This window comes from Artibeus jamaicensis, unplaced genomic scaffold, assembly GCF_021234435.1.
Source record: "Artibeus jamaicensis isolate MK-2021 breed Jamaican fruit bat unplaced genomic scaffold, CSHL_Jam_final contig_519, whole genome shotgun sequence".
Taxonomy (NCBI): Eukaryota; Metazoa; Chordata; class Mammalia; order Chiroptera; family Phyllostomidae; genus Artibeus; species Artibeus jamaicensis.
In genome coordinates, this window is record NW_026521871.1 from 54903869 (window position 1) to 54916141 (window position 12273).

Sequence of the window (12273 nt, forward strand, 5' to 3'; positions counted from 1 at the left end):
GAGCTCCGGCACCCGAAGCCTAAAGAACCACGCGCCTCGCTGCCCGCTGACTCCGACAGCCTGCAGAGCAGCGAGGAGCTGCGGCCTCACCGGGACCGATGCAGGGACCGATGCACTCTGACCTCCTGTCTTGGGGGTGAGAGAAATGACAAAGCTGGAAGGCGCAGGCTGAAGGGCATCCTTCCTTCCCAGGGGCTGCCAGAGCCTCATTCTCTCTCGAACAGCTACAGCCACTCAGAAGCCGTCACTGGGTGACGTGACACACAGGGCCTGGGCTGTACCTCAGTGGGCGGCCTGCGAGCACGGGCCACCTTTCCCCACCGTGGGCCCTGCTTCCTGGACACACCACGTCAGGACTCTGACAAGGTCGTGAGCCCTGGTGCCGACAGGACCAGACCTGCGCCTGAGGCCCAGTCAGCACTCCCTTACCTCTCAGAGGCCTCCAGGGACAGGCTGGCCCTCTCCTCCTTGTGGTCACGGTCGCTGCCACTGCCTGACCGATGCAGGCTCCGGCGGGAGTGTTTGCGCCGAGGCTGCTCCCGCTCTGGTGTGTCGTCCGGCTCCACCATCTCACTTTCCACGTAGGGGTAGGCCACCAAGTTGATGTAACCATCACTGTCCCCCTCAAAGCAGACAGACACCACGCCTGTTGGAAAAAAGGCAGCCGGTCAACGCACAGCCCCAAAGGCTGGGCCCTCGAGCACAGATGTCGCCCACCCAAACGCTCGGCCGAACCACGGCCAGCAGACGTCTTTCCCGATGGCGACGGACCACCCGCACCCCTCACCTTTGCTGCTTCCCTAATCTCCCGTGAAGCTGCATTTACTTCCCAGGCTCTTAGCTAGAGCTCTCGGTGGCAACCAGTGACGTCTGCACCACTCACAGGCACCCTGCACACCCGGGAACAAGAAGTGAGGGCGGGGTGTACACTTACAAGTGTACGGGGGCCCGAGCGGCCAAACCCAGACTGATCTGAGGGATAAAGTTTCCCTGAGTCCATAATAAAAATAAATGGGTGAGAAGAGATCATTCTTCCTTACAGAACTGTAATTCCTTTTAATTAATAAATACACTAAAAATGATGGAAACGTAAGCCACCATTAGGCACGCAGCACGGTGGCAGCTGTCCCAGGCAGAACGACTGACAGACTCAAAGATCGGAGGGCTCAAGTGTGACAAGAAACAGGATACTCAGAGCCTCCACGTGTTTAATTACAACGGGAAAAAAAGATAGCTTTACCGAGCGGTCCAAGTTGAGTACCCAGTAACATGACATGCACCTCCCGACACGAGGGACTGAGGACACAGGATTACTTCTGTTGCCCAGAACACACGGCCTCAACATAATCACAAGGAAAGACAGGACAAGCCCAAACGGAGGGACCTTCCCAGTGAAATGATCGCTGGGACTTCAGAAGTGTGGAGGCCAGGAGAAACCGAGAAACTGGGCTGGGGGCAACTCGGGAGGACTGAATATAATGTGAAATCCTGGGCCAACAGACACAGTGGGAAAACTACCAAGGCCAGAATGCAGTCTACAGGTTAATTACTAGTGCTGTATCAATGTTCGTTTCCTGGTTTCAGTCATTACAAACTGCACTATACTCATTTTTTTAATATGACACTCTCACAGGTACTCGACAAGTGGCCTGAACAAAGACCGTGACTTCAGTGCAAGCCTCTTTACCACAACAGGCATGAAACAGCACCATTCTTGGAATCTACAGCCTTTAAAGCTGCGAAACCCACGTCAGGAGCTGGGAGGCAGTGGAGGGCCCGCAGGCCCGCACCGGCACCCGCATGCACAGCCGCCCTGCCGCGGCGAGTTCAGGCACCACGAGCCAGCGGCAGAGTTCACGGAGCTCAGCGGCCCCCTCTTCCCTGCACTCCTTCAGCTGAAAAACAGCTGTGTCTGCCACCCAGCTACCCATCTGTGAGGTTTCAATTTACAGCATCATGCATCTGGTCAAACAGGGAGAACAAAAAACACGCGACGTTTCCTTCTCTTTTGATGAGACACACTGTGTGGACACTGAACTTCACGAGAGTCTGGCACATTTTCCAAATTAAGGTAAAGCCCAGCTGATATTCACAAAGGGACTTTTTTCAGTCTGCGCGCCTGAGAACTTGAGAAGGATTTCCGGCACGCGCTCGATGGCTGAATGCGTGTTTACGGTGGACAAGAAACCAGTGCTTGGCAATCCTGTCCAAGCATTGACTACCTGTTTGTCCTCACCTGAGAACGAGCGGGGCAGGGAGAAAGAGAAACACTGGAGTGAGAGAAAAACACGGATCAGTCGCCTCTCACACGTGTCCCAACCGGGGACCAAACCTGCAACCCAGGCCTGCGCCCTGACTGGATGTCGAACACAGGACAACACCCCCACAGCTGAGCCACGCCAGCCAGGGTGCCAAGCACTGATCTTAAGTCCAAACGCGCCGGGAGACACAGGAGCAGCTCGTCAGCCTGGACCACTCGGTGACGTGCAGGTCTGCACCTGGCATCTGAATCATCTTGGAAAGACCGTCCACGGAGCTTTCAATTTAGACACACGTTTTAAAATACCATCTCAGCAGAACTCAAGAGTATGAAGTAATGGCCCAGCCTCTTCCCACAGGGGCTGCGGGTCCTGCTGGCACACAAGGGAGCCAGCACGCACGGGGTGGGCGCCCTTCACGGACGGATGTGCTGCCCAGTAACAGGGCTGCACCGGCCCACTGGCATCGTGGGAGCTTCAGAGAAAGCTGGGTATATGGGAACTCTATTATTTTTGCACACTTTTCTGTAATTTAAAATTCATTTCAAAATAAAACGTAAAATCCCTATGCTATGGCCTTTGAAATAGGTAAACTGAATCAATAATATCTTGCATTTTCTTTGAAGAAATTGGGCTTAATTTGATTTTTAAAAAAGGGATCAGCCTGGCTGGCGTAGCTCAGTGGATTGAGCGCGGGCCTGCGAACCAGACAATCACGGTTCGATTCCCAGTCAGGGCACATGCCAGGGTTGCAGGCAGGTTCCCTGCAGGCCAATTCCCAGCAGGGGATGCACGAAAGGCAACCATACATTGATGTTTCTCTCCCTCTCTCCTTCCCTTCCCCTCTAAAGATAAATAAATAAAATCTTTAAAAAAAAAAAAAAGGGATCAATTTTCATCTAATTGAATTATATTTCTGAGAAAGTGGATTCTCTTCTAGTGAAAATGTAGCTGGAGGAAAGAAAGTCAGGTAGACACCAAAGGTTTGCTGTGGCCTTTAAAGACTTCTGTCCCCAAATGCACGAAGGTTGGCAGGGACCAAGCCTGCGTTCTGACCGGGCACCTGGAGACCCCACCGCGCCCCGGTTCTGGGGGTGTGACTTCGAGAACATTCGCCTGGAGCTCAACTCTCAACTCCCCTTTCAGGGGCTTTCACCACAAAAGGACCCAATGTGCCAATGGGGCCTAGAGTCCTCGCTCTGGTTTTAGCATATTCACAGCAGAAGGTCAGGCCACACACGCTGAATGTGGACACGTAAATGGCTGAGGTCGCATTTATCAAGCACTTAAACTGTTGTTTCTTAGCCACTTGGAGACAGCAGTGCCATTTGATTCTGACTTCCCTCTCATTGTGCAGCCTTAGAATATTTATTCCTCCCAACTCAATATTCTTCTGGTTCTGTTTAGAAGACAACAGCAAACAAACCATCCAATTCAAAACTGCACAAAGGAGTTGAATAGATATCTCTCCAGAGAATATGTACGAATGGCCAATAAGCATATCAACATCATTAGTCATTAACAAAATGCAAATCAAAACCACAATGAGATTCCTACTAGGATGGTTTTAGTAACTTCTTAGAATGGTCTCTGGCTGTAACTCGCAGGAGTGTGGGCCTGCGAACCAAAGTGTCGCTGGTTCGATTCCCAGTCAGGGCACATGCCTGGGTTTCAGGCCAGTTCCCAGCAGGGGAAGCACAAGAGGCAACCACACATTGATGTTTCTCTCCCTCTCTCCTTCCCTTCCCCTCTAAAGTAAATAAAGTCTTAAAAAAAAAGTAAGGAAGCAAAAAGTTAATACTGATGTGAATTAGTTTTTCTAAATTAAGGATTCCCTAAGTAAAGGATGGTGTGAACATGACTGAATTCGTACAGCTTTAGAAATGTTACAAATCAGAACACAAAAAGCAGATAACTTACACATGATGAGCAATCATAAAATTGTATAAATATAGTGACAAAAATCAGACATTTCTGGGACCCGGGAGGGAGGGGCTGCCCCTTCTCTCCCACACAATCCCAGCAAACCGGAAACCTTGACACCAGCATGGTCTTTACCAGGGGGACCTGATGCTGTGAATTCTTCCAGGTTCTACCTACCAATAAATTCACTTTTCAAGACCTGAAGATCTCACACAATGCTTTCTGACCCCATTTTGCTAACAAGGGACTGAGCGGCTCTGAGACAACAGAGACCTACACTCCCACCACACCACAGGGCCGTGGGAACCTAGCTGAGGGCGCGCAGGCTCTAGGCCAGGGACTAACCTTTGTACTCAGGGGTGAACTCCTTCATCTCCGGAGGGAGGGACTCGTAGAAGCGCTGCTCCCGCGGGATGAGGGGCTTGCACACAGTGTGGTCGTCGTAGCGCATCATGCTGCTGTGCCCGCCCACCTGGTGGATGAAGGGTTCCAGGAGGACGCCCCGGTCTCCGGCCCGACTGGCGTTCTTGCCGTACTGCCCCACTTCCATGGTTTGACAAACACACATCGCGTTGGGGCCGGCTGCACACTGCGGGCAAAGGATGCAGCACATGGGCCACGGGAGGGAGCAAGGCAGGAGGTCCGGCGAGCGGGAAGCCGCTGGTCAGAGTCCGTTCGGCTCACTCTCCTTCCCTAACAGAAAGGAAGAGAGGGAGTCAACACGCCCGGAAGCTGCAACTCCCCAGTGTTCACAGCACATCTGCTCCAGGAGCAAGAACGGGGGTTCTGCTCGGTCCCAGCTGTGCTGTGGTCCCCCAGCACGGTGCGCAAAAGGCAGCTGGTGAATTTTTACTCTGATGCCATTTTGGCCTCCTCCACCTATCTTTTTATGCACGAAAGCCCATATTCTCTTCCCTTCCCAGTTCTCAGACCCCTTTGAAGTTCTCTGAACCATTTGATTTTAAAGTTACAGCACATTACAGCCAACAGGAAGGCAACCTGCAATCCCGGTTCACTTCACATCCAAAGTTTAGGAGTCCAGGAAGAAAAGAGAAAGCGACACAAACCCATTCTGCTCAGGCGTCTCAGGTGTCAGTAGTGGGAAGGGTCTCTCCCTGACTCACGGGAAGTGCTTCCACCTGAAAAGTCAGGTCACACTGGGGTCCCAACTTTTCTGCAGAAGGTGCCAAGGAGCAGGTGGGGAAAGCCATCCCTTGTCAAGTTGTAGAACAGAAAAATGTCTTGCTTTTCCCAGAGTTCAGGCTTCAGATTTCTTTTGTGCTAAGTCTCTGGCCACCAAGTTCCGACCACTGCTAGCACCAGGGCCTCCCTTTCTGTCTGAATCCACGCCAACCAGGAGGACAAGAAAAAGCTCTTTGTCTGCAAATACCCTGCTTGTAATGTTCATTTTCTCTCAAGAAAGTTAAAAGTAGTGGCACCTTTCTTAGTACTGAATATTTTTTAAAACTGGAAATGCATTGGCAAGACTACATCTGAAAAGTCATAAATTAGAGAATGAATATATATATATATATATATATATATATATATATATGGTTTTACCTGCAAGAGACAAACCGTTACTTTTTTCTGAACCTCATAATTATGGGAGAGCGGGGCTATCCAAAAACACTGTCGCAGAACTGCAACAGCGTCCTAATCCAAAACTGCCCAGAAACTGTGTTCTGCTCCGACCGCTGTCAACAAGAATAGACCGGCCTCCACTCCCACGCCCTGCAGATCGGCGCTGCTTTCCGGCACATGTGTTTGTGCTTCTCCATCTACTTTCCAGTCCTCCTTCGGGATGAGGCTCCTGCCCCAGGGCAGTTCCCCAGACCTCCACTGTCTCCTGCCCCAAGTTGGCCCCCAGGGTCCCTAAGGCAGCCCGTGCTGACTCCAGCACTGCAGACCACCGCCGCCACTGAAGCACTCTCACCTCCTCCCAGGGTCTGAGACAGGCCCTGGCACACAGTAAGTGCTCTAAAAAGTAAGTAAGTAAATAAATAAAGTTTGTTGGAATAAATTAAATGATTCGTGAAGACCACAGTGAGTAAAGAGCAAAGGCACAACGATGTGGAAGTAAAGCGCAGCTCACGGGGCAGCACTCACGGCAGGAGACAGGCCGGCGCTCAGGGAGGCCCTCCTGGCAGCGGCTCTAAGTGGCACCGCCGGTCGGCTCCCACCCTGGCTCCGCTGCACCCGGGGTGGCCGCGGCCCACGCAGGGCAAAGCAGAAGGTATGACACTCCGTAGCCTGGTCAGCGGGTGTCTGAGGAAGGAGGGGGCTGACAGAGAGAGTGCCCGGGGGAGCTGAGCAGGCGGCGGGGCCGGGAACTGGCCGGCCCGACTCTGGAGGACCCCGCAGCCTTCCCAGGGCGGAAGGCCAGTCCAACCCCCGGTCGGATCTAGACTCCGCAACGGTGTTTCCACAGGACGTCTACGGAAAGTCATGGTGCTCTTTGTGTCTGACACATTTTCTTAGAAGTATCCACACAAAACACTCCACATTTTTGTAATCTTGTTTTGGCATTTCCTTTTAAATAAACCAGGAATCTGAAAAAAGTGGAAGTGCCAGAACTCTCCCCACCTCTCTCTCTGAAGCCCCGGCTTACCAACTGTGGATCTTGGGCAAGTCACTCAACTTCCCATGCGCGCACCGGTAAAAGGAAGACTCGCCCACCGCTAACCCCGAAGGACGTGCCCACGCAAGCGAAGGGCTTGGGCTTGTCTCAAATACGGCCCGGCCTTGGAAGTTCTGGAAACAGCAGCAGTCTGACTCACTTTTATAAACACCCTGAGGGTGCCTCTGCCCTCCATGTACTTCCTTGCTAACAGAGTCACGATCCTGTTCAGGTGGCCAGACCTCAAGGGAATGGAACGCGCCACTCCCACCCAGGGAGGATCAGGAACAGGCCCAGTGCTTCTGAGTGGCCGCCTGAGGACAGGGCATCAGCGAGGGAAGTTGGCCAGGGGTCCTCTGGGGAAAGTTGCCTTGCTCTTCAAGAACACGAGAGAGGCATCCCTCCTATTTCTCGGGACATGACTCCATCCGGGTGTGGTACCTGAGACTATACTGCAGCCACCGTGGGACCTTAAAGGCCAACATGATGAGCACACAGAACAGAGAGACAGAATAAACCAGGGTCCCTTACACTGTCACAAAAGTACTAGATATCTTGTTATGTAACAAAGATAAATTTCCCTTTAGATTTAAGCCAGTTGCATTAGGGTTTTGTCACTTTTAGTAAAAGTCGTCCTAAACGAAAGGACAGAAATAGTCGCATCAAAATCCCTGTATCTCGCCCTGGCTGGTGAGGCTTAGAGGACTGAGTGCTGTCCTGTTAACCATGGGGTCACCAGTTTGATTCCCACTCAGGGCACGTGCCTGGGTTGTGGGCCAGGTCCCCAGCGGGGCGTGCGAAAGCAACCACACACTGATGTTTCTTGCTCTCTCTTTCTCCCTCCCTTCCCCTCTGTCTAAAATAAATAAAATCTTTTAAAAACAAAACCCCAAAACCCCCCAAATTCCCAGATCTCCAGTTGATGTACTTTACACATAAAGAGCCCAGTGTTTCTGATGACAAGGAAGCTGCAACAATTGAAGAACAAGTCCTTCACTGGTAACAAAGTGCGTGCTCTGCCCAAGGCCAAAAATAAAAAATGTAGCTCTTTAATCTTTAAAGTGTCCCCTGAAGGCAGAGAACTTGAATTATATCTGGTCCTCTGGGCTGGTGCCAAGATACTAAGAAATAATCCGACAAACATAAAATTCCTTCTCTAATAAGAGGTAATGAATGTCTACATACCCAAATAATGAGCTCAGGACTGAGCCTCCTGTGATTCAACAAGAGGCAGAACATAGAAGACACACTCTCACTACACCGCGACCCCACTGATCATTTCGAAGAGTTTCTACAAACTCTTCTAAATGCAATGGCGTGGGGACTTCCGGCAAGATGGAGGCATAAGTAGACACACTGTGCCTCCTCACACAACCAAATGAAGGACGACAACAATTTAAAAACAAAAAAGAACCAGAACTGCCAGGACACCGAACTGTAAAGGAGTCTGAAAACCAAGGAGTTAAAAAAGAAACATTCAGACTAGTAGGAGGGGCAGAGACAGGGCAGAGGATGCGCAGCATGGCAACGGCTGGAGGCCCGGGAGAGGTGGCGGACCGGCACGCCCACATCTGTGTGCGGACAAACTGGGAGGAACAACTAGGAATCGAGACAGACCATGTAGCCCAGAGTTCCAGCCCAAGGAAATAAAGCCACAAAACCTCTGCCTGTGAAAATCTGTGGGGATTGCAGTGGAATGATAAACTCCCAATCTCACAGGAGAGTCCACTGGAGGGGCCCACAGGGTCCTAGGCAGTACATAAGCCCACCCACAGGGAACCAGCACCGACAGGGCCCAATTTGCTTGTGGGTAGCAGGGAATTGACTGAAAGCCAGTCCAGAGCCAAGCAAGTATCATGGTTCCCTCTTGGACTCCCACCCTACATACAGCACCATGACACAGTGACATGGGTTGCCCCGCCCTGGTGAATACCTAAGGCTCCACCCCTTTTATGTAACAGGTGCACCGAGACAAAGAAGTATGGCCCAAATGAAAGAACTGATCAGCCCTGACTGGTGTAGCCCAGTGGACTGAGTGCAGGCTGGGAACCAAAGGGTTACCAGTTCGATTCCCAGTCAGGACATATGCCCGGTTGCAGGCATATCCCCAGTAGGGGGGATGTGAGAGGCAACCACACATTGATGTTTCTCTCCCTCTCTTTCTCCTTCCCTTCCCTTCTCTCTAAAAATAAATAAATAAAACTCATTAAAAAGAAAAAAGGAAAGAACAGATCACAACTCCAAAAATAGAACTAAGTGACCAAGAGATAGCCAACCTATCAGATGCACGGTTCAACACACTGATGATCAGGATACTCACAGAACTGGTTGATTTTAGTCACAAAATAGAAGAAACCATGAAGGCTATGAAAATTGAAATAAAGGAAAATGCACAGGAAACCAGCAGTGACAGGAAGAAAACCGGGACTCAAATCAATGGAGTGGACCAGAAGGAAGAAACAACCAAACAGAAAAGAATGAAGAAACAAAAATTCAAAAAAATGAGGAGAGGCTTAGGAACCTCCAGGACATCTTTAAATGCTCCAACATCCGAATTATAGGAGTACCAGAAGGGGAAGAGGAAGAGCAACAAGTGGAAACATTATTTGAACAAATAATAAAGGGGAATTTCCCCAGTCTGGCAAAGGAAATAGACTTCCAGGAAGTCCAGAAAGCTCAGAGAGTCCCAAAGAAGTTGGACCCAAGAAGGAACACACCAAGGCACATCATCATTATATTACCAAAGATTAAAATGAAGGAGAGAATTCTAGAAGCAGCAAGAAATAAGGGGACAGTCACCTTACAAAGGAGTTCCCATCAGGCTGTCAGCTGATTTCTCAAAAGAGACCTTCCAGGCAAGAAGGGGCTGGGAAGAAGTATTCCAAGTCATGAAAGGCAAGGACCTACATCCAAGATTGCTCTACCCAGCAAAGCTTTCATTTAGGATGGAAGGGCAGATAAAGTGCTTCTCAGATAAGGTCAAGTTAAAGGAGCTCATCATCACCAAGCCCTTATTATATGAAATGGTAAAGAGGCTTATCTAAGAAAAAGAAGAAAGAAACTATTAACAGTAAAATGACAACAAAGTCATAACAATCAACAACTGAACCTAAAAAAAACAAAAACAAAAACAAAAAGAAACTAAGCAAACAACTAGAAAAGGAACAGAGTCATAGAAATGGAGATCACATGGAGGGTTATCGGGGGGAAGGGGAGGGAGGAGAATGGGGGGAAAAGGCACAGAGAATAAGAAGCATAAACAGTAGATAAGAAATTGACAGTGGGAAGTTAAAAACAGTATAGGAAGCAGAGAAGCTGAAGAACGTATATGTATGACCCATGGACATGAACTAAGGTGGGGGGGCAATGCTGGTGGGAGGGGTGTGCAGGGTGGAGAGGAGTAAGGGGGAGGAAAAAAATGAGACAACTGTAATAGCGTAATCAATAAAATATATTTAAAAAATAAACAAACACAATGGTGTGAATAAATCCTATTTTCCAGAGCACAACCAATTTCCAAACAAGACTGCAAACTGCCCTCTGACCCAACTTCAAACAGTGTTTGCCTACTGAGGCACCAACAGCTCCTGCAGTCTTTTTCTAGACTTAAATCCAGGAACTACTAGCATAAAGAAAAACTTGCGAATTCTTCTAAAGCTACAAAGTATAAAAAATAATGTCAGACAACTGAAAACCTGAGGGACTCTGGTTTCACAGTCATGGGTTAAACCAACACCAAAAAAAGAAAATCCACCAAGAAGTGTTTTTATTTTGTAACCGTTTCAGAGGTTTCCCTCAGTCTCCCTCCTGGAAACTTCGTTGTAAGTGGTCCTCTTTTCCCCTGAGGCAAAAAATAACCCCCCAACCCCCGCCACGAAGCTCCCTACTGGCTGCAATCATGCCCCACCCCCCACCCCCCCATCAAGTTCACGGGGCTCAAGCACATGCTGTGCCACCAAGTCTTTGGCTACGACGATAGCAGGATTGTTTTCAGGTTGAGACTAATAAAAAACTACTTTTATTTAAAAAAATAACAATAACTAGACATTGTCTCCTGCAAATATCACAACAGCTTGTACAGAAGAAAAAGCTTAAATAATCTGCCTATTGTAAAGATCTCACAAGTCTTACCCGTTCAAATACATTAGGACTCAAAATCTTCTTTTTTCTGTAAAAAAAAATCACTTTGTTTTGTAATTCACACCTCTCAGAAAAATTCTCTCTTGGTCCCCAGAAATGCTGCTCGGTCCCTGAAGCACAACTCCTGCCTGTCACCGCGTGGTCTGGCTCGCGCCCCTCTCACCGGGCAGCGAGGCGTCCTTCCGCAGCACCACTCGGGAGCAGACAGGCGCCCCTTCCAGCGGAAATTCTGGGGCATGTCAGTAAGGACACAGGCACGGCCAAGAATCCAATCATCTAAAACATGCGGAAACTCGGGAGCACAAGGAAAGGCCAGAGCCACTTCCTGGAGCCTCTGTGAGGACGGACAAGAAGGAATAAACAGCGGCAGGCGAATCCTGAACGAAGCCGTTCAAAGTGCCACAAGTTCCCATGCAAGGGGTGCTTCACGAAGGCAAGCCCTCTAATCAAGAGGGCTTCACTAATCAAGCCCTCTGGGCAGATTAGTTTCTCCTACGAGCGACCTTTAACCTGGACAGTGTCCAACTGTCAACAGCCACCGCTGGGCACACAGGACAGGGCCTGCTCCGCTCTTCCCCAGGGCTGTGTTATTAGGCACCTGGGAAACACCGGAGGAAAAGGCGCCACTGCAAACCCCGCACTCAGGCAGCCTCGGGAAGATCCCACCTGTAGGCGTGACTGCACCGGCGGCAAACAGCAGCCTGGACGCCCCAACTCCGGGCTGTCACTGGAAAGGCTGCTGCAGCTTTTCCCACAACAGCACTGCCTTTGGCATCTTCCACCTCATCAGCCCTCTGAGCTATTCAGTTGCCAGTGCCACCAAGAGGATCTCAGTCTCCACAGTATTCTGACCATATGGTGCAACATGGTCACCAGCACTAGTGTTCTGTGGTCGATGACAGCCATCCTAGGGGCCTTCCTACACAAAAACCAAGTAACCAAGTGCGATGCAAACTGTAAGTCAGCAAGTACCTTCTCCCTGTCGTGCAAGACTAAGGGCCTGAGCAATAAGAAATATTGTCAGAACACACGGGAAAAGCCCCACCTAATCCCCCGGCCCTACCCCTACCCCCACCCCAACCCCAGTGGACCGAGCACTGGCCTGCGGAAAAAATAGGTCGCTGGTTCGATTCCCGGTCAGGGCACATGCCTGGGTTGTGGGCTGGGTCCTGGGTTAGGGGAGAAGGAGAGGTAACTGGTTGATGTGTCTTTTATGTGTTGATGCTTCTCTCCCTCTTTCTCCCCCTTCCCTGTCCCTCTAAAAATAAGCACATAAAATCTTTAAAAGAAGAAAAAGATTTTTCTGGCTAGTGGAGCTCAATGGTTGAGCTA

General features: G+C 50.0%; 1 protein-coding gene across 3 annotated transcripts in view; it reads right to left on the bottom strand.

Moving 5' to 3' along the window:
• Positions 1-12273, bottom strand: part of IP6K1 (inositol hexakisphosphate kinase 1) — a 41141-nt gene that overhangs the window by 12186 nt on the left and 16682 nt on the right. For 2 of the 3 annotated variants that reach the window (XM_037128552.2, XM_037128553.2), the window contains 2 exons: positions 4527-4874; positions 430-646 (listed from right to left, as the gene is read on the bottom strand). In XM_037128552.2, coding sequence (XP_036984447.2) covers positions 430-646; positions 4527-4794 — 485 coding nt within the window. In that variant the 5' untranslated portion in view covers positions 4795-4874. The remainder of the gene's footprint in view (positions 1-429; positions 647-4526; positions 4875-12273) is intronic. The other variant, XM_037128554.2, reaches the window with a different exon arrangement.